We start from the raw sequence: 22,060 nt of genomic DNA, 5'->3' as shown, positions 1-22,060 counted from the left end.
AATGGCCTAAACAACCACCACCCAGTGGCTTCCTTCCTTGGGCAAGCTGCTTGAGCAGGTAGCAGCTATATAATTCAGACAGTCTTCAAAGAGTCAGATTAGCTCGATCTATTTCCTTGTGGATTCAGGTCTAGCTTTGAGACGGAACCGGCCTTGGTGTCCCTGACTGATGACCATTTCCAGGCAATAATAGGGGTAAACCCTCAGCTGATTTTCCTGAACTCTTGGTGGCTTTCAGTCATCTCCTATTAATGGGGTTCAGTAAGTGTGAACAGTTGCCTGGATTTCAGATTAATATTTAAACTTCCTTTATATAACCCACTGGGAGGTTGAAAAGACGGGCACGTGGGTACTAACCTTGACAAGTTTTTGCACACAGGCATGGCCCTGCTCCCTGCAAAATGATGTCACTTCTGGAAGAATCAGCCCCAAACATAGTGTTTGGGGCTGATTCTTAAAGTATTGGTCCTCATATGATGCCGTTGCTTCAGGTGGTGGGTGATCACTCGGCAACCTGTCTCTTCCTGCTGATTGCCAGCAGTTATCTGGCAAGCTTACCTGGGAACCTTCCAATATTGTAATGTTAGCACACTGGCACAGTACCTTTGTTTGGTGATTATGGAAAACTTCAGTGTATTTCATCACTTTCTGGATAACCAGTCTCTGAATCTCAAACGTGCCCAAAAGCCTTTTAATTGTAGGCGACAAGTTGGTCTTTGACTCTTAAAATAAAGAAAAAAATAAATGATGCTTATTACAAGGGAAATGGCAAACATTTGTATTCTCTAATCTGAAATTACCCTCCTGAAGCATTTGGACAACAGGATATCAGATAAGTAGTTTTAAGCCAAAGGGGCCGTTTAATTAGGACCTCCAGGAGCATTTCAGCCCATCATTTTTCAAACACATCTTGACTTTGTAAGCAGGAGTTCAGTGGCACCTTAAATGTTCCTATTTATTTTTGTTACAACAGGCTAACACAGATACCCTGTTGGAGTTACTATCTTATCTTTAAGAATACCACGGAGCCATTAAAAACATAGAAGGACTGTAAAAACAACAACAACATGGCAATCCTACATACTACCCTATCCTATTCATGGCAAATTCTTGTTACATTTTCAAATCTTCTATTTCAGTTGTAAACTTCTAAGCTCACTGAAGTCGGTGGGCTCAGAAGGATAACTCCTTTTAGGATTGCACCGTTTACAAGTTATCTTTCATATTTACAGCAATGAGTTAAGTTCATTTATTCCTGTCTTACATCGTTCAGAAAACTTACACTTGGCAGCACTTGTAGTCTCTCAAGCCATTAAGATCAAAACTGTTGTTGTAATGCTTGTTGAAAATTTCAACACAAGCCATAAGATCAAGATTTCTGCTTCGGTCCCATTAATTTAAAAATATTACTTTGGCCTTGTTGATAGGCAAGTGTGCAGTACTGTGATAATGTAACTCTGGTGTTAAAAATGAAGATTTTTTTACCCATATCAATATACTGAATATACAGGGAAAAAGTGGTGTTTGTGTATATGCAGTGTGTGTATATATAGAGTTTTCTTTTTACAAAACAACAACTATTTAATGCTGTCATCGAATAACATGAGCTATCCTTACACTATCTCTGGTATTATCACAGAAAGCTACATTATTTGCAATTGTTATAATTTATTACACCTTGTTATACAGTTTTTTAATCTAGAATTTTCTGTAAATGACAAGCTACAATCTTTATCTTCTGTATTTAATTTCAATAAAACTGTTTATTAAAAAACCTACATTATTTGCTATGCATTGTAGAGTTTCTGGAAGTGAATGTTATCCACTGGTTTAAGTAAGTTTAGACAATTATTTTTATCATTTCCTTTATCTCCATCCAAACCCCATTCTCTTTGGCAGATGTGATTACAGCACTGTAGCTTCTAGCGCAAAATCAGTTAAGGAGGTACATCTAGACATGATACATCATATTATTCAGCTGTTCTCTGTGGTTTATTTTTAAAAGGATCAATTTCAGTTCACACCAGTAAGCAAAAATTCTCCAAATATTGGTTTGGTCTATCACAGGTTTTCCCTGACAGTCTATATTCCTTTAGCAATGTGTATAACAGGTAGAAATTCAGCACGGGAAGCTGTTTTCAGGTAGCCTATTATGCTTGTTTGTGAGATTTCTTAATCCTACGTCACATGTTGGTGACCAGATGAAAAAGAACAGATAGCCTCTGTAACTTTAATTTGTGATTGGAGTGGGGGTTATCCCCTCTCCACACGGCCCCATTCCACATAATGGTTATACACATAAACAATTTACGTTTTACAGACTGACAAAGATCTGTTTGGCCCTTAGTATTTATGTGGAGGCAGTTTCTAGAGGCTTCTACACAATGGAGGTAATTTGTGTTTTACTTCCCAGTCCCACTGAATTATGCAGAACATTTCCCTGTAAACACAAGTAAGTCCTGTTCATATGTTATAGTGAATGCTCATACAACCTACAAGAACATGCATACATCTCTTTGTAAGAGCCAACAAGTGTTCATTTTACAAAAGAAACCGTAGATCAGTACCTGGATAAATGTGGGGTTTCAATCACACATTCAGCTACATGCATTGAATATAATATGAGAATTACTCAACACATGTATGAACAATCAAATGTACTCTGTACACAGATTGCATGTGTGCTCACTGTTGCTTGTGAACAGGGCTATAGAATCAACTGTATGTATGACCACATGACTTGCTGCCCTTTTGGTTGCCAGTCATAATTTGGGTATTTTAGATTTAGTTACAGTAAAGCAAGGGAGGACAACTTGAGTTTTCATAGAGTCAGCTCTCCAGATAATGAGCCAAAGGTGCTTCTCAAACCAACCCCTTCTTTAAAATCCTTTGACCATTACCTCTCAGCTGTGTGGGAGTGTCTTTCTGTGGACTTCACATTAAAGAATCACCCAAAACACAATTGCTGTCAAAAACACTTTATTTATTTAACTGCTTTAGGTTACACAGTAGGGGGACACAACAGGGCATGAAAGCAGTCTACTACACAAAAATAACACAACTCACTTAACATCAGAGAATCACAAAAACACAATTCCTGTCAAAAACACTTTATTTCTTTAACAGCTGTAGGTTACACAGCAGGGGGGCACACCAAAGGGCATTCCAGCATTCCCCTACACACACAAAACACATCTCACTTCACATTAAAGAATCACAAAAACACAATTCCTGTCAAAAACACTTTATTTCTTCAACAGCTTTAGGTAACACAGCAGGGGGGGGGACACCAAAGGGCATGCCAACAATATCTTACACAAAAATAACACAACTCACTTCACATTAAAGAATCACCCAAAACACAATTGCTGTCAAAAAAACACACTTTATTTCTTTAACTGCTTTAGGTTACACAGTAGGAGGGCACAACAGGGCATGAAAGCAGTCTACTACACAAAAATAACACAACTCACTTCACATCAGAGAATCACCCAAACACAATTGCTGTCAAAAACAGTGATGTGAGTTGTGTTATTTTGTGTAGTAGACTGCTTTCATGCCCTGTTGTGCCCTCCTACTGTGTAACCTAAAGCAGTTAAAGAAATAAAGTGTGTTTTTTTGACAGCAATTGTGTTTTGGGTGATTCTTTAATGTGAAGTGAGTTGTGTTATTTTTGTGTAAGATATTGTTGGCATGCCCTTTGGTGTGCCCCCCTGCTGTATAACCTACAGCTGTTAAAGAAATAAAGTGTTTTTGACAGGAACTGTGTTTTTGTGATTCTCTGATGTTAAGTGAGTTGTGTTATTTTTCTGTGTGGGGGACTGCTGGTGTAATGTGTCACAATGCTTTGCTTACTTGTACTTTGAAAGTGAGAAAATATTTTTAAAAAAACTTTATTCAGTGTGTTTGTGTTTTATTCTTTGTTGTGCAGTTGGTTCCCATCATAGGGAACAATGGGGCTGGCCAGACAGCCATCTCTGTAGGTGGGGGGGGGAATTTGGGGGAGGGTGTCTGTGATTCAGGTGCTCTTTCACAGGGACAAGCTCGCACTCAGGAGTGTGCCCACCATTGTGGCACCCCTGGGCTGTGCATATTTGCCCAGGGAAAGAGAGTTTAAAAGTTCCCATCACAGGGAACAATGAGGGACGGCTGGCCAGCCTGCTCCTGGGGTAGTGGCCAGTGTGGGAATGTTGGGGAGGGTGTCTTTGGGTCAGTGTGGGGATGTGGGGGTGGATTTAAGAGGGGGACTGTTCCTATGGCCATAGATGCCACATTCCGTGGGTTCCTGCTGTGGGAGATTTTCCCATAACAGGAATCAATAGAAAGTGCCTGGCCACAGGACAGGGAAGGTTAGGTTTTGGGGAGGGTGTGTGTGGTATTTGGCAGTTTGGGTGCAGGTGGGGCTGTGGCCATTGGCAGCCCCAATCCCATGTGTTTCTGCGGTGTGGAAGTCTTCCCCACAGTAGAAAGACAAAGTGGTGTGGCAGGAGAACCACCTTTGGGGGGGGCATAAAATGGCCCCCCAAAGTGGAATCAGCTTGGGCCTTGGTGGAGGGTGGGAGGAAAGGTAGGAGATGGGTCCCTGAAGGTTGGGGGCATTTTGCATGCAAAATGCCACCCCTAGCCCGACAAGCCTCTCTTATTTCCCCCATAGGAAATAATGGAGAAAGGGGGGGGGCTAAGAGCAGCATCTTTGGGAGGCCATAAAATGGCTCCCCAAAGTGAGATCTGCTTGAGCCTTGGTGGAGGGAGGGAGGACAGGTAGGAGGAGGTCCTCTGAAGTTTGGGGGCATTTTGCATGCAAAATGCCACCCCTAGCCAGACAAGCCTCTCTTATTTCCCCCATTGAGAATAGTGGAGTGGAGGTGGATAGGGGCACCTTCTTTGGGAGGCCGTAAAATGGCCCCCCAAAGTGGAATCTGCCTGAAATTTGGTGGGGGGTGGGAGGACAGGTGGGAGCAAGTCCCCTGAAAGTTGGTTGTATTTTGCTTGCAAAAGGCCACCCCGAGCCACCTAGAAAGATGACTTGTTTTTCCCCATAGAGAACTATGGAGAGTGTAGGAGGATGGGGGCACCTTGTTTGGGGGGGGCATAACATGCCCCCCCCAAAGTCCAATCTTTCTGAAACTTGGAGGGTAGTTAGAGGAGAGTTAGGAGAAGGTCTCCACCAAGTTTGGTGTGATTTGGACAGAAAATGCCCCCCCCCCAGACTCCCGGAAAGCCGGGAGAAGGTTTTCTCATTGAAAACAATGGCCGAATCAAGCCGAAACGCGAATACCGAATCGGCTTGCTGTTTCGGTATTCCCTGAATACCGAAACGGTTTCCTGATTCAGTTAAAACCGAATCAGGTTTAACAAAACAGGCAGGCCTTGCACACCCCTAGTCATGACTACAGAATCAACCAGGAAGGAAGATGCTGATTCCACGGGAAATATAATTGAGATTGAATCATGTAAACACTTTCCTAGCTGCTCCTGAAAAAAACAGTTCCCACGTGCATAGGATAATGTTTCAAGCGGAGCTTTCTATTCATTTCCAAGGTAAACAGATTCTCATAACATGAGCCTGGTGTAGCATACTGATTAAGTGGCTGGGCTGCGAATCAGCACTTTGCTGGTTCGAATCCCACTACTGCCAAGAACTCTGCAGGTGGCCTTCAGTAAGCCACTCCTCTCAGCCTTGGCTTTCCAGCTGTATTGTAGAGATAATACTGACAATGACCTTGTTCACCACTCTGAGTGGGGCAGTAATCTGTCTACAAGAGTGGTATATACTGTTATTATTCATTATAAGGCACACTGTTATTATTCATTATAAGGCTGGCAGCATCTATCAGTAAAGGTTTATGGTACATACAGTTATGTATGTGTCACATACACATATGTACACTTTCCATAGTGCTTTTTTGTTGGTTTTTTTACCAGTAGTCATTAGAGTTCCCAGGTGCCTGCCGGTGGTGGGCAAACTCCCAGGGATTTACCTCCTTGGCGGGAGGTGGCAAACTCCCAAAGGCTGCCACTGATAAGTACCTCAGGAACATGCGCTGCACATGCACTCCCGACCAGCACAGCGACGTCACTTCTGGAAGTCGTGCCAGCCACGGGAGCATTCCTTGAAAACATTTGTTTCTTTTCCTGATGTACAAACTGTTCACCTTCTTTGATCAAAAACTGGTAATGTCAAATAAATTGCCTCAGAAAGTAGATCTGGTCCACAGGCCAACAGCTGGCCTCTATTGTAGCACAAAGAGTGTAACAGCAGCACAGGATGTGTTGATTTGCCTCCAGGGAACAAAAACATTTTTTTCTGGGCCCCATAGAAACCAGCAACGTGGTCCTGCTTTCCAAGACATACTATCTCATAAAATAACTTGTTTTGATTTCTGAAATGTCACAAATAGACTATATAATCAGTTTTCAGCTTGGCTAAGGCCTCTGGATTTCCAGGCCTGGTGAAGAGTATCCATTCCCTCTCCCCACCATATTTGGGTGTCATTTGCCTCATTGAGTCTCCTCTAGTTTATGTAGTTAAACATTACTTTTTAGACTCAAAACCAGTTTTACAAGCGGCAGCTGGCCTATGTTTCCCTCTATATATCTCCCGCTTCCAATGAAATGGCGATGGCAACAGGACTTTTAAAAGAGAAGATAGGGAGTGTCTTTATTGTTCTGTAAAACAATGGTGTTTTTTAAAGGTGACTGAGGGCAGGGCAGGCAGGCGGGTGGGTGTGCATTTGTGTGTGTGTATGTGTGCGTAAAAGAAAAAGGAGGCATTAAGACATCAGTAACCTCTCCCTATTGCTTCTCATTGCGTCTGTGGTAACAGCCAGAGATAGCCCAATTATTTATGTGACACAGAAATAAACAAATGTTTTACACTGATTTACTAAAGCTGGCCTGGCAATAATAAAACCATCAATAGTCCATAAAGGACTTTAAAGCATCTTGAAGGTACTTTCATTGCCGCAATAAGTGTGAGGCTGTTTCCTTTGCTGTTAACAGTTTTTATGGCCAAGCTTTGAAGAATATTCCAGAGCTTATCAGCACCCCAGCTCTATCTGCCGTATGTAAAACAAGAACAAACAGAAGAGGAACTTTTAAGTCCTGGCCCAGAGTTGCAGAGCTGAGTCAGTCTGAGCCAAAAAAGCTTCAGTGTAAGCTAGAAAAAAAGCTTGCTTTTGGTTTCAAGGGATCAACATCTGTTTACACTAACGGGTGAATATTGAGCCAGAGTTGGCATACCTGACACCCTGGCTCTAAACACATTGACTTTGGTCCCACTGATTTTTTCATCCAGACTCACGTGCAGTGGAGTAAGTGTGGGACTGCAATCTTAACTCCTTACAACAGTCTGCAGAGTAGCAGTATATTGTTTTCTTAAACAGAGAGGAGCTACACTGAGCCTGCTCCTCCCCCATCACATCTCCTTTAATAGTGAATGTATACAGATTTGTTGTCACGACTCAGTAATAAAGGGAAGTTATTCTGCACATGTTCAGAAGAGGGTTTGTCTTTCTTGGTACTTCTTATGGAACCCGCATTGAAGGGCTGGTATTACATTTTTCTCCTGCTTTCTCTCCAAAACTGCATATATGTTCCTACCCCTGTTGAATTTAGTCTGCACAACAAACCTGTGTGCTGTGAAAGGCTCAGTCAACCCAGTGAGTTCTATGGCAAGGTGGCAATGTGAAGTTCTGAACCCAGATGTCGCCAGTCTAACCATTCTACCACCACTGGTTTTCTGAGAGCGGGACCACAAGTGACGCCTGACACAGGTTGGACACTTGCCAGCTTCCCTCAAGTTTTGATGGGAAATGTAGGCAGCTTGGCGGAATGTTGGACAAGTGACAGTTGAAAAGTCCATTGGACAGCAGTCGGAGAGCCAAGCTGCAAGACCAGGATGCCTACATTTCCCATCAAAACTTGAGGGAAGCTGACTAGTGTCCAACCTGTGTCAGGCGTCACTTGTGGTCCCGCTCTGAGTTTTGCACTACCTTCTACTGAGAAGTGGCAACTTGCCTAATGTATTTTCATAGATGTCATGGTTTCTGAAGCCAAGTCTCTGGCAAATACTTTGCCCACTGAACTACACAGGCTACTGTCGTAAATGTCCATAGCTCTGAATCCTTTCAGGGTTAATCATCCTTTTAGCTTGCGCTTAAAAATGAGTATCAGATGCAGGAAATGAAAGCCTTCCCCTTAAACATAAAGCAGATTCTGACTGAAAGCTAAAAGATTCACACTTCAAACCCTCTCTATACAAGGATGTCGTTTTCTATTGATACCATCCAGAGACATTTGATTCGGGGCTAATGAAGACAGGTTTATGTGTCTGGTTATGATTCTGTGTTTGTAACTGCGGTTTTCATCTCCCCCTCTTCAGTATATTAAATGGCAAAATAGTTCATGTCATAATATTGTGGCCCATTAAAAACAGGTCAGGAAAAGTGAATTGTCTTTTCAGAAGCAGGCCAGCAACTGAACAGCCCGGTCACAAAAGGCAAAATAATTTTTTTAAAAACGTCATGTGTTAATGACTTGCGGCCCATTTGTAGCAATCACTTATCATGTTTACCTCAGCCAGACTTCCCCCTCCCCCCCTGCACAGTACTAAGAACATAAGAACATAAGCAAAGCCATGCTGGATCAGGCCAGTGGCCCATCCAGTCCAACATTCTGTCACACACAGTGGCTAGAAATCCAGTGCCATCTAAAGGACTGTCAGTGAGGCCAGGACTACAGAAAATCATGCAAGGAGAATGCTAACTTCACCATAAGGTTTGTTATCTGATATCCAGCACTTCCTTATCTGCATTTTCTTGTGTGAAATCTTCCCTACCCTTCTCCCCCTATTAAAACTATCAAGCCTTAGCATACTCAACCTGGGTCAAGATCACACTCTGCTCCTTCTTTCGCATTACAGAAGTTTAAAAAATATAATACTGAACATGCACGCTTCCCACCTGTACACTGACACTGCCTAACTCCATGGTCTCCTTTAGATACACTACAATAAGTTTATTGGTGTACGTGTGAATGGTACAAGTGTTCAAATGTGCAAATTCAAATTTGTTTTTTATGAAAACAAATAAAAGAGCACCTGTATGAATAGGGAATCCCCACACACAAGTTTCAGGAAAGTGAGGGACAAAAGTGAGGGCTTATCAACTGGCATGCCGGCTGTCAATATTTAAATGTTTTTCACATTGCATCTTGGCTGCCTGAAGACTTGAAAGAAAGACACGTACGGAGAAACTGAACTGCCACAAACACACGTACAGAGAAAGGGAAAGATCTACATGTTTAATTTTGAGGAAAGAAGAATCGAAGTAAGGTAGAGGATGAAAGGACTATGATAAAAGTTTTCCCCTCTCAAAACACACCAACTTCATTGTACTTAAGACTACTGCCATAAAGGAGAAGAACAATGCTTTCTTCTGAGGGAAATTCAAGAGATAAGGCAGAGGTGTAAGCACTGAATTAGTGCAGACACCTCCTTAAGGATACTAAGACAATGGAAGGAGGAAGCTTCAGAGACCCTCGAGTCTCGTATTGAGGTGATCTTTTCTCTGTGGTAAGAATTGCCTCTCGATGACCCGGGCAGGCACACACCCCTTCCCTTTTTTGTCACAGCACTAGGCCCTAGAAACTGTCGGTCTGTTTCCTGCCTCCTTTGCCGTATTGAGGAGACTGAAAAGATGCAAACTAGCATACAGTGTTGTGTTGTGGCTCACAGGTAGGTATCATGAAAGCTCATATTCAAATAACTGTCATTAGTCTTTAACATGCCACTGGACTTTTTTAATTTAGAAGGCAAGCAGTTGACTGGGGAAATAAATCCAAAGGGGAAGCTGTGTTAGTCTACCGTAGCAAAAGAAAACCGAAGTCTACTGGCACCTTATAGACGAGTGATATTTATTCCAGTATGAGCTTTTGTGAATCAGAAATAATGTAATTTAGTATAGCGGTATCCATTGGGCAGAAGAAACAAGAAAAAGAGCAGCATAATTTATTACATTGATATTACATTTATATAGCATAGTGAAAATGTATTTGCGAGCCTATGCTGTAAACCTCTATCTGAGACACTTACACATAAAGAAGCCTTACAAAGTTCAAAGCTAAGAGAATATAGTGGCCCCATTGCAGTTCTGAGATCTGATGGGTGTGCACAAAATCACCTCTTGAAAGGAATGTGCAAATGATAGCCGCCTAAACATGAACGGGCACAGTAATCCTGACCCTTGCCCAATATTGCACCTACTTCAATCATTGCTTGAGCTAGTGTCATGTGGAGGTAAACACTAGGGTATGAATTGGAAAATTAGATGAGACGTGGGGGAGGCCCTGCTGTCAGATCTCTTGTTGTCTTTAATTTTCCTTCCTGCGCTTATGGAGGGCAGAGAAATACAGGTCAGAAGTGTGGGACTGTCACACTTCCCAGCAGCATGCAGGAAAGCAACCTAGAACTGTGAAAAAAAATTATGACCCCAAAAAACCTTCCAATCCTTCTTTTTGAATCCGTGAGATTTAACCTGTAATTTGAAGGAGGTTGTATTTTTGAGTTGTCAATGGCTAGAAACGTCTAAGCAAAATCTGTTTTTTCTAGAGCTTACTTTGTATTTGAGGATATTTCACAGCAAATTAAATTAGCACTTTGTGTTTTATTTCTATGAATATATACCAGCACACATAGTATTTGTATAAATACATATTATTTGAAAAATCAGTTGTGAGTTGAGAGGTTTTCTTGGATGAATGCCATAATTTAAGAAGAATTTTCTTCTCTATGTATGGTTTTTCTTGACAATCTTCTACGATGAACTGAGCCAAACTCAGGGGAAGAATGCCGGAGGAACCTACCACCTGATCTTACCTAACGGCATGAACAAGAACAGCCCTACTTCTGTAAGAATAGTCTAAATCATATGACAAGTTGTATGTGCCTAATTTGCAGCGACTCCAATGCATCCACAATAAATGGTGTGAACTTAAAACAGATAATCTTAAGTGTGTTGGAAATCTGTCTTGAGGCGCACTGAGTCGCCAATTCGTGCAATGGGTGCATCATGTACCACTCAATCAACCAAAAAGATTGTGAAACAGCCCCAATGTGCAGCAATCTCTTGGCATGCCAGTCCTGATATTTTCTCCCCTGAATCTTAAGACAGCACAAGTCCTCCTTGAATTATTCCTATCATTAGAGTGTGCTCGATCATTTGCACTGGCAAGAAAGGGAAGCAGAATTTGGAACAAGATAGAAGATATCAATATAGAAAGGTAATGGAAGGAGTAAGTGGGCGGATCTCTTCCTAACACTTTCGTGCCACTAAATCCTGTAGGAAAGAAACCTTTGGAAGTGGGTTCAAGATTGAAGCAACAACTATGCACGAGGTGGTCTTGTTACCCTTGCAAAAGAAACTCAGATCCCTGTGGCACCTTAGATGCTACCAGATTTACTATGTCATAAACTTTTGCACGGCAAGCCTACATTCATGTTAGCAAAAAGCTTAGGCCACCATCCATCTGTGAATCGTCCTGGTGCAACTTGGGATGGGTATGCTGATCTTCAGCCCCGTTTTACGTGTGTTTGCTTGGAAATTAACTCCCACTGATTTCAACGAGACTTCACATCCCCCCTCCCCCACACCCTTATTGAGAACATTTTTACCCTGCTTTACCTTAAACCCAAGGCGACTTTATGTAATGAAACCAGGTAGAAATCACAGCACAAAAATCGTATGAAATCCTCCTGCTAAACCCCAATGGACGGATGAAGCATGCATGCATAAAATTGCAGCTTAACTTGGCTGGAATTTATTATTGCAGTAATTTTCTAAAAAAAAAAATAAAAAGTGGTTTACATGCAGGGCAAGCCTGAAAGGCAGGGCTGGAATTCTCAAGACGCTCCCTGATTATACTTGTGCAATAGGGGAACCTGTGAAATTCCACACAGACACAGACCTTTTTCCTCCCCCCTCTTCTTGGCCAATCCACACCTTTTAAAAAAGGATTTTAATGTGATTTTTGGAGATTATTAGGCATACAGGGGAAGGATGACTTATATCTTTTTTTTCTGGACCCCTGGGGATATTGTTTCAGATTTGCATAAACATATAGCTGCAGATTTTTTGATCTGACCAGGACGGCCATACACATACGGCCTCTGAATTTGTAAGATGGCTGTTCTGTGATATTACTGTTTTGGTGCCACAAACGCAACCAGAAAATAATATCCTGGTTCACTTGATGGAAAAAGCAAAGAGCTAAATAATAGTGTTTCAAGGTGCCTGTAACAGGCTTATAAGGTAGCCAACTCCCCTGGTTACCTATGGAGAGTAAAAATCACCTCCAGGCAACTGAGAAAGAACTATTTTTGGTCTTCACTATAGCACCAATGATGAATATAAATACGTGTGCCTTAGATTGGCTCCTAAAGGCTTTCACGACTAATGACCTTTGCTGAATGATATTCAAGGCTAGCTTACAGTGGTAGTATTTGTTTAATTTTTTCCCATCCTGTCTCTAAAGAGTTCAGTGCTCAATTTATCCTCATAACTACCTACTGAAGTAGGTGATGCTAGGACTGTAGTGTAACGAAGCTCACGAGTGGAACATTGAAACCTTTATTTCCCACAGCCAGACCTAACACTATACCACATTTGTAGCAGCCAATTCTACTCGTTATTGGGGATAAATAAGGAAATCCTCCAATGAGACACGTGAGAGAGAGAACACAAATGCTAACTCTCAAGATGAGGACTATAGAACATGAAAGTCGTTTCCCCAACAGTTTGTCACTCTGTAGTGTGACCGAGAAACAAGCCAGGGTTGAGGGGGTGCAAATGAAAAAAAAATGGGCTTATGCTGGTCAGAGCAGCCTTCAGCCTCAGAGGCTGGGGGTCATCAGGGACAGGAAGGCAACTCAGCCCTCACCCTGAGGGTGTCTCTGAGTGTACCACAGCACGTACAAACCTTGTTCTCTACCCTGGCATTGGACAACATCCCAGTAGGAATACAGGAATCTTCTCCCACTACAGATTCTGATTTTCTGCGTTTCCTACCCTCCTCTGATCAGCTACTTACACTTCACAACGTACCTCCACATCCTATCTTCTTTGAAACACCAAAAAGACTCAGATTTCCATTCCTACTCGTATATGACAGAGAGAACTTGACTCAAAAGGTTATACCCTGCCAACTCTTTGTTGGTCTTTTAAGATGCTACTGGATTCGAACCTTGCTCAAGTATGCTACTGACAGTGATTCTCCGGCATGGTGTAACGTGTCTCTGTGCAGAGCCGACAGGCAGATGTTCTACAGCCCCCCTACAAATGCTTCACAAGCACCCTCCACCCACCTCACTTGTTAAAAACAACTGGTGGGGAAGTTTTTGTAAATGAAAGCGAATTCTTCCCCTACCAGGCCCTCAATATGTCACCAATAACCGTCATTCCGTTAGTAAATAATAACATCAAGATGCCAACTTTTCAAAGTCCTTCTCCTAACCAATTTGACTGTGTCCAGCCTGCCACCATTCAAACTCCTTTGGAATCAGAACCAAAATGGGCTTTATGGCCATTTCCGTACTGTGCAGAGAATTTGGAATTCAAGGGACGAGCGATTCCAGTTTCGTAACTGTATTGACAACTGTGCCTAGAGAACCGTGATTAAGGAAAGCCGTGCATTTTCCACTAAGTGGGGTGAGCAGAGGGAAATCAATGCGACAGATGCCCAGGAGACTAAAGATTTACCTTCTGATTCACGATGAAACCTTGGTGCGTGGGTGGAAAAAACATGTTCAAGGCTACGGGAAGTGAAACAAACTCCATGTATTTCTAAAGGTTATAGCACTGACCTGATTTTACTTAACAGTACAGATCAACAGTACGCAGCAATCGAAGAGGAACAGCGAGGGCAGGGAAGCCACATACGCTTCCAGCAGGAGGAGTTAATGTGACTCATACTGGAAAAAAGAAAACACAAACCAGGCAAATGGACAGAAGTCACTGCCACCAGCAGCCTACACACTCAATGCTCCCGCAATGTGTTCCACTTCACACACAAACTACACACAGCCTGCTCAGTCTCGCACCACTGATTGTCTACTCCGTTTGAAGGGAGAGTCAGAGAAAGTCTCAGCAAAGACTTTCACTACCTCTCAGAGTAGTGGTATCAAGCAAGCATGTGGGAGAGACCCAAGTTCAAATCCCCATTCTGCCATGGCAGTGGGCAGCCTTGGGCCAGTCACTCACTCTCTCAGCCTAACCTACCTCACACTGTTGTTGTGAGGATAAAATAGAAGAATGATGTCAGTTGTGTTGGACCCCTACAGGGGAGAAATATACATAGAGCTCCAATGATACCATGTTCCGGAGTCCACAGCAATCTAATGGCATTCTAAAGAAGCTCTGCACAGGCAACTGACAAAGTGGTCTGTAGTCCATGAAAGCTTATGGTAGAATTAAAAAAAATAATAATCTTGGAACTCTACAGCGGAAGAGCAAAATTAGCATCCACTAGCACCTTAGAGACCAACTAGATTTCCAGGGTGTGAGCTTTCCAGATAAACACGGCTACCCACCTGAAACTATCCTTACAGTGGCAAACTCGTGTTTAATTTGAGGGCGCAAGGGACTAACAAGGTTAACCCCCTGTGGAATTATTTGCACGATTTTGCGTCCACCGGAATTTTCGAGGCTCCTGGTTTGCCTTCGGCAACCGCAAGGGGTCGCCTGTTGCAGAGCAAAGCTCTCAACTTCTGCAACCGTTGTGCATTATTTATACAGTGTCGGCAGAAGGGGGGGGGAGGCAGAAGGGCGCACACGCCTGGAGAGTGTATTTATTTTTCCTTACAATCTGCAGCCCTGAGGTGAGCCTGTTCTTCCAGCGTTTTTCCCTCTCTCTCTAAAGACAAAGGCGCTACATTGCCCCGTTCTTGGCAATCCTGGGTTGCAAACAATAATTCCAAACTAGCGCTGGATTAAACCCTGTAATAACGACCCCCCCCCCCGCTCGCGCCAAACACACATATATTTATAAAGAACATCCTTTCTCTTCCCCTTTGAACGATCTGCTTGCAAAAAAAGAGAAAAAAATGAAGCTTGATCGGAAACAATTCCAATTCTTTTCCCCAACGGAGGACGATCGCCGAGACAGGGGCGTGTGCTGCCTGCGCGCTCACCGCGCAATCCTATGCGGAGTTACTCCAGTCTAGACTGACTGAAATCCAGGGAAGTCACTCCGCCTAGGACTGCGCTGTCAGGGTTGCAAACCCTGCTGGAGCGGCCGATCGGCGAGGCTTTACTTGCGAGTAAAACCGGGGATCCGGCCGAGACGCAACCTCGTCCGGAGAAAGGCGAGCCCCTCTCCTGCGCTGCACCCACCCGCGAGCTGCGAGCCCAGCAGGAGCGCAGCGGAGCATCTCGCCTTTGCCTTCCCTTGCAAAGAATAAAGAGAAGGGGGGAGAAGTGGGGGGGGGGGATTTTGGCGCCAAATGTCTGGCCCCTCCTCTGCTTTATGGAAATCAGGGGGCGGGGTTATGCCTCTCGCTCGCCCCCCCTTTCCCTCCCCGGGTGTGTCAGGACTTTTTTTTTATAGTTAATAATATAGAAGGGCTTCAAAGCCCACTCAGTGACAGTCATCTGTCTGCAAGCAAAGAGTGCATGTGGAGGGTGCAGCCGGGCTAGGGGGGGCCGATCGGGCTGGCTGGCGCTCTCCAAAGGGGCTGCTGCATCCGAGACCGTCAGCTGCTTGAATTCTCCCCCCCCCCTTCTTCGCAACCGCCACCACCGGGAGGTAAGCAGGCTTAAATGCAAAAGGACACCCCCGCGTTTAAAAAATCATTTCCCTTGCAGAAGCGGGAGGGGAGGGGGATTGCATTGCTGTCTCTCGATGCATCGCTCGCGTCGGTGTTTCAGCGACTGCAGCTCGCTGGGTTGCTTTGGATTTTTTTTTCATTCATCCAAAGCCAAGCATGCAAAGGGTGGAGGGAATCCCCGGGTGCAGTTTGCGTGCTTTTGTTAGGTCGCTTGCCGACGCCGCTTCTCCCGGTTCGGAGAACTCCTGCTTGGGTGGGGAATGAAGGCGGCGATCCGAGGACGGGGGAAAGAAAATAAGGATTGTACAGCAGTTGCCGGCGGGGGGGTGGGCAAGCAGGGGGCGGGGCGGGCGAGGGCAGCCCGACTCTGCGGTCCGCTCGCCTGGCTCGGGTGGATTTTCTTTCGGGGCGGCGACGGAGCTCCGGGTCTCTCGCAAGCAGAGCAACCTGCCTCTGCCCGTCACCCCAGCCAGCTTTTTAGCTTGACCCCGGCCCGCCTTCTGACCTGCGTGCGGTTGGGAAGGCTGCCCCAGTCGGGGAAGCAAATCCCGCCGTTGGATCGGGCTGGCGTTGCGGTGGATCGGAGGCACGGCTGTGTGGCAGAGAGGGGTTGCGATCCCCTCTGCCCGGGGGGATCGGGAAGCTCTCCGGGAAGGGGGGATGCGGGAACGGCTGGTGGGAAATTTGACGGTGCAGTCCGGAGAGCGGTTTCCCGTGAGTAAGCCCGGTCGAATAAACCTAAATAGACCCGGGCTCCTTTTGGAAGGATGTCCAAAATGGCAGTGCGGAGGAGCCCCTTCCAAACACCTTCACTTTGCTATCGCGCACCCCGCCCCACACACACACCCCAAAAATAAACAAGCTCCCCAAACCCATTTTATCCCCGAGTAGATTCCTGTCCCTCGGGCGCCTCTGAAACCTCGCCTTGGCAAGGCGTGTGGATGCGGAAAACTTCCCATACCTTATTAGGGAATCCAAAGGTTTGAGTGAAGATCGAGATTAGGGCTGTGTGTGTGTGTGTGTGTGTGTAATTTCATTGTGTTGCTTAATGCTGCCGCTTCCTATGCTGGCTTCCCACTATCTCTGCGTGTGGGTTGCTGGAAGCGGGAACTGGGAATGAATGGAATTGGCAATTTGCAGAGGAGCGCCTCTCCCCTCCCTCGCTCTCCCCCCTTAACATCCGTCTGTCCTCCTTTTCCTTCTCAGCAGATGACAAAAGAGGGAAGAAACTTCCTCTTACTTCCTGCCGTATCCAGAGGGCTTTTAAATTTTTCTCTGCTACTGAAAGCGACTTGCTTTAGGCATCTGAACATTCTTTCTAGGAGGGAAAGGAGCGAGAGATTGCAGGCTTTGCTCACCAGCCTTGTTCATTCATTATATGTATGTACACAATTACAGGGCTCTCCTCATTGGATTGCAGCAGAAGGTGGAAAAACGAGCCGCTTTTGGGACAGGGGTACGGATCTGATTTTGAGCTACTCTGAGGAGTTGGCTACATGTCCCAGTGCAATAACTGGGGGACCTTTCCTTTACTATATGTAGAGAGAGATTGTAAAATGCATGCATCGTAAATTAGGCGTGTGTGTGTTTTTAAATTATTAATCTAATCTGTATTTCTCTAACTGTGTTCCAGATCCTGCTGCGGAGGGAGCCTACCCAAGTGGGAAACAAAACACATTTTTCTCTACAATTATTGGAACCCAACCTGAAAGGATTCCCATTGAAGAAAACGACAGCGATGCCCGGGATGGTCAGTAAAAACCCAGATCTCGAATTTGACTCCTTGCAGCCTTGTTTCTATCCGGATGAAGACGATTTTTATTTGTGTGGTCCGGATTCTGCTCCCCCGGGGGAGGACATCTGGAAAAAGTTTGAGCTCCTGCCTACACCTCCTCTCTCTCCAAGTCCAGCGGGTCTGCAAGAGAGCCCCCCAGGAGGAGCCCCATTATCATGGGGAGGAGCGACTCTAGGGGGGTTCCGAACCAGTGACTCTCTGGACTGGGCCTCGGAATTGCTGCTGCTGCCCCCGGAGGCGGACCTATGGGGCAGCTCAGACGGAGGGGACTCCTTTGAGATGGGCTTAGGAGAAAGCAGCAACCTCAACGCCATCATTATCCAGGACTGCATGTGGAGTGGCTTCTCTGCCCGGGAGAAACTGGAAAGGGCAGTTCATGAGAAGCTGCATAGCAAAGGAGGGACGGCTGCGGTTCCTGCCACAGCTGGCTCTGCCATCGCCGCGGCCACCTCCAACGCCAGCACAGGCAACGACAGTGGCCCCCAGGGAGAGCTGAACAACTCCGTGTCAGAGTGTGTAGACCCAGCTGTGGTTTTCCCATTCCCCATTAACAAGAGAGAGCCGGCGGCAGCTCCAGCCTCAGCTGCAGGGGGAGTGGCCGGCATCCGGGTGAACGTGACCAGCAATGGTGGGGCCGCACAAGGGACCATGGGTCCCACTTCCCGGAGCGGGCGCCACCCAAGTGCGGCCAGTGACAGCCGAGCCAACAGCAGTTCGGGGGACGACACCCTCAGTGATTCTGGTAAATACATCCTTTCTGTTGATTACTTGTGTACACCAGCTTTAATGTGATGGGTTTCCTCAGAGGCAGGACACATCTTTGACAGCAATCTGGCAGTTGAATCACACTTTTGAGACAGAAGTACAACATTCTGTTTGCTGATCAAATAACCTGCTTTTTGCTGTTCTCAATAAATATATATACGCCCATGGCACAGATAGTGAACAAGGGGTAACCTCTTTTCTTCCTGCAACCCAATTAAAGCAGGTCATTAAAGTAGCCCCCCTCCCATCCTGATACGGTGACCCTACAATGAAATCCATCCTGGGTCTTTCCCCCCGCCCCTGTGTTTGACACTTCAGTAATTTACAATGCTATCCTAAACAGAGTTATACCCCTCTAAGTCCATTGACCTTGTTGGATTGAGAAGGGTGTAGGTATGTTTAGGATTGCACCCTTAGCTTCATGGGGCAAGGGCCGAGGGAAAGTTGATGCCCACAACCTTTGTGGAGCCCTCTTACTTGGAACAAGCAAGATTGAAAGGAGACTTGATGAAAGGTAGGTCAGATGAGAGCAAGGCAGAAATCCCTTGCATCTCTGCAATGTAGGATTCTCTCTCGTGGCTCTCTTTTGCTGAAACTTGGCTCCGAGAATCTGAGCTGGGATATATTCCTGCAGTACTTACCCAGGAGTTATCCATGATGTCAGACATGGCACATGCCTTGTAACTGGGGGTGGATCTTGCAATTCTTAAAGATTTGATGAAGAATGAACTCGCATGCTTTATTGCTTCCTTGTCAGATTTGTTACAAAGGATGACCAGTAGATGGCAGTGTGCTTGCCTCTGATACCCCACTATCATATCAAAAAGTTTCTTAGGGGGGGATTCTCTTTTTTCTCAGACCATTGTATGGGGCTTCCTAAGTTACAAGGGATTTAAATACTGATGATAGATGCCTGGAAGAGAACCCTTGTTTAAAACCCCTTATGCTAAATGTCACAATGGAGTTTATTCCATGTTTTAGTTCTGCTTGCCCTAAAAAAAATGCTCCAAAAACAATGCAAAACAAATGTGTAAACATTCCTGTTTTCAGAACGCTCAGTATTCTGGGGTGGGGTGAGCAAACTGGTTCTGTATCTTGTACAAAGGAATCAAAATATCAGCAAACAAAAACTCCTGATTGGGTTAAGCAGAGCATAATATAGAATACCTGCTTTTTGACTGCCGTAAAACGTCTGTGTGACAGTACAAAGTTTCTTTTATGTAAAAGAGTGGATCCCTACCCCCATCATCATAAACTTAAGCTCAGCCTCCAGTTTGAAAAGACTCAGCGCTCCCTTCAGGTCCGCATCTTGACAGCTTTGGGTGAGGGAGCACTTCCTCACAACAGCTGTCTTCTTGGCAGTAAACCAAAACTTGGGCTTAAAGGGACCTACCAACTGGAACAGCTTTGCATTCTCCATTAGAACAAATCCAACAATTGTTCACTTTTGTGGCCACCTTTTTTTTTTAAAGAAAAAGTTTGTTCCACAATATCTGCCTTGCATTATGCATTGTGTGCCTGTGTAGAGGTTTTTGTTTGTTTTTGCCATTTGAATTTAAATCCAGAAAGGGGACTCCCAATGCAAATTAAGTGATTCCTTTTAATATCCCCTTCCTACAAATATTTAGGTTGTGACTTCATTTTCTTGCACAGTCGAAAATCCTGTCCTTACTACTATTTTATATGAAAATCACTTATTAAAAGACCTCTGCTGGGACTGGAGTACACAAACTTTTTCCTCTCTAAATGCTGTTTTCCTGCTTGTGCTGCATATTTTGAACATTTAAATATTTATACATTGGTATTTGCCCTGGGAATTGCCTTTATTTAGCATACATATATGCTAATTAATGCTAAATGCTTGAGAGCCTTCTGGTATGTTTTCCTTAGAGAATAACGGCTGGTTGTTTTTCTTTTCCCCTTGTTTCAAAAGATGAAGATGAGGAAGAAGAGGACGAGGAAGAAGAAATCGATGTGGTAACAGTGGAAAAGAGGCGTTCCTCATCCAACAAGCCTGTTACTACTCTGACTATTACAGTGCGCCCCAAAAATGTCAGCCCCTTGGCCTCTATGAGAACTCAGCCAAATGAAGTCATTCTTAAACGCTGCGCCCCTATTCATCAGCAACACAACTATGCTGCGCCTTCTCCATATATGGAAAGCGAAGATGCGCCACCACAGAAAAAGCTAAAAAGTGAAGCACCCCGTCCAGTAAAACCCATGACCCAGCCAAAGCCGAAGAGCTCGAGTCCTCGAAACTCTGACTCGGAAGACAGCGAGCGTCGACGTAACCACAACATCCTGGAGCGCCAGCGACGTAATGACCTGAGGTCAAGTTTCCTCATGTTAAGGGACCATGTGCCAGAACTGGTGAAAAACGAGAAAGCAGCAAAAGTTGTCATCTTGAAAAAAGCTACTGAGTATGTTCATTCTTTACAGGCTGAGGAGCACAAGTTATTGCTAGAAAAGGAAAAACTTCAAGTCCGACAACAACAGTTGATAAAAAAATTAGAACACATGCAGACTTGCTAATTCTTCTTTTTTTTAAAAAAAAAATCTTTTGTTTTTAAATTGTCTGATTGGGACAGCCGCTGCCACTTTGCACATTTTTGATTCCTTAAAGAAAGTTGTGTTTTTGACGTTACGAATGTTGGTTTTTCTTTCAAATCCAGTCTCTGAAGCCAGTGATAAAAACTGTTCATGAATTTGGGTGGAGAGCAAACAGAGGTTCTTGTATCGAGATGAAAATAGACTGCCAAACCGTGATGGAATGCGCTTGTATTTCCTCTTAGAACTATAGATGTTCTTAAATATTGTGAGCATTTGAGAGCTGCTTTTGACATCCAGTTGAGTTTGGAAACATGAATTCCTTTTTAAATGGTGCTTATGTTCTGCCAGGTGTTATGGGGCAAAATCATTTTTGTACCCTTGTGAGGGGAAAAAAGCCCACCTCTGTAAATACCATATATACAATTGCCTTTTGTACATTGTCTTGGGTTATGAGAGGTTACTTTTGCTACCAATATTAGACTGGAACTTCACACCTAAGTACTGTAATACCTCAATGTTTGAGGAGCATGGTTTTGTATACAAATATATTGTTAATCTCTTGTTATGTACTGTACTAATTCTTACACTGCCTGTATACTTTAGTATGATGCTGATACATAACTAAATTTGATACTTATATTTTCGTATGAAAATGGTTGTGGAAAGTTTTGAGTAGATATTACTTTATCACTTTTTTGAACTAAGAAAACTTTTGTAAAGAAAATTACTATATATGCCTTTTTTTCCTAGCCTGTTTCTTCCAGTTAATGTATTTGTTAATGTTTGTTGCATAGAACTGGGTAATTGCAAAGTTCTGTGTTTAATTTCTTCCAACGATGTACATTTAGTGCTGCAACTTTATAGCACTTTGAAATACCTCATGTTTATGAAAATAAATAGCAATTAAATGATGTGCAACTTACTGTTTTTTTTTAATCTCAGACATTTCTTTATATTATTTTCTGTGGTCTTGCTGGTAGCAAAGAATATATGATACCTTAGTTGCTTTCAGTGCATTGTTGCAGATTATACTGTCTTTACGCTATAGCCATTGTTCACATCTGGATTGTCTAGACCAGACAAAATCCAGATGTGGAGAACTGCTATAGTGCGGTAATAGAGCTATGGGT

At 44.1% G+C, this 22,060-nt stretch overlaps 1 protein-coding gene across 1 annotated transcript; it reads left to right on the top strand.

The window, feature by feature from the left end:
• The first annotated feature begins 17,159 nt into the window (after positions 1–17,159).
• On the top strand, positions 17,160–21,772 carry MYCN (MYCN proto-oncogene, bHLH transcription factor). Its single transcript, XM_054987190.1, has 3 exons — positions 17,160–17,200; positions 17,454–18,357; positions 20,314–21,772. Exons 2-3 carry the CDS (start codon positions 17,559–17,561, stop codon positions 20,910–20,912), a joined length of 1,398 nt encoding a protein of 465 aa, XP_054843165.1. The 5' UTR covers positions 17,160–17,200; positions 17,454–17,558; the 3' UTR covers positions 20,913–21,772.
• Positions 21,773–22,060: the final 288 nt, after the last annotated feature.

The sequence above is a fragment of the Eublepharis macularius genome, chromosome 1 (genome assembly GCF_028583425.1).
Source record: "Eublepharis macularius isolate TG4126 chromosome 1, MPM_Emac_v1.0, whole genome shotgun sequence".
NCBI lineage: Eukaryota > Metazoa > Chordata > Lepidosauria > Squamata > Eublepharidae > Eublepharis > Eublepharis macularius.
This window is presented reverse-complemented; position numbering and strand designations above follow the sequence as displayed.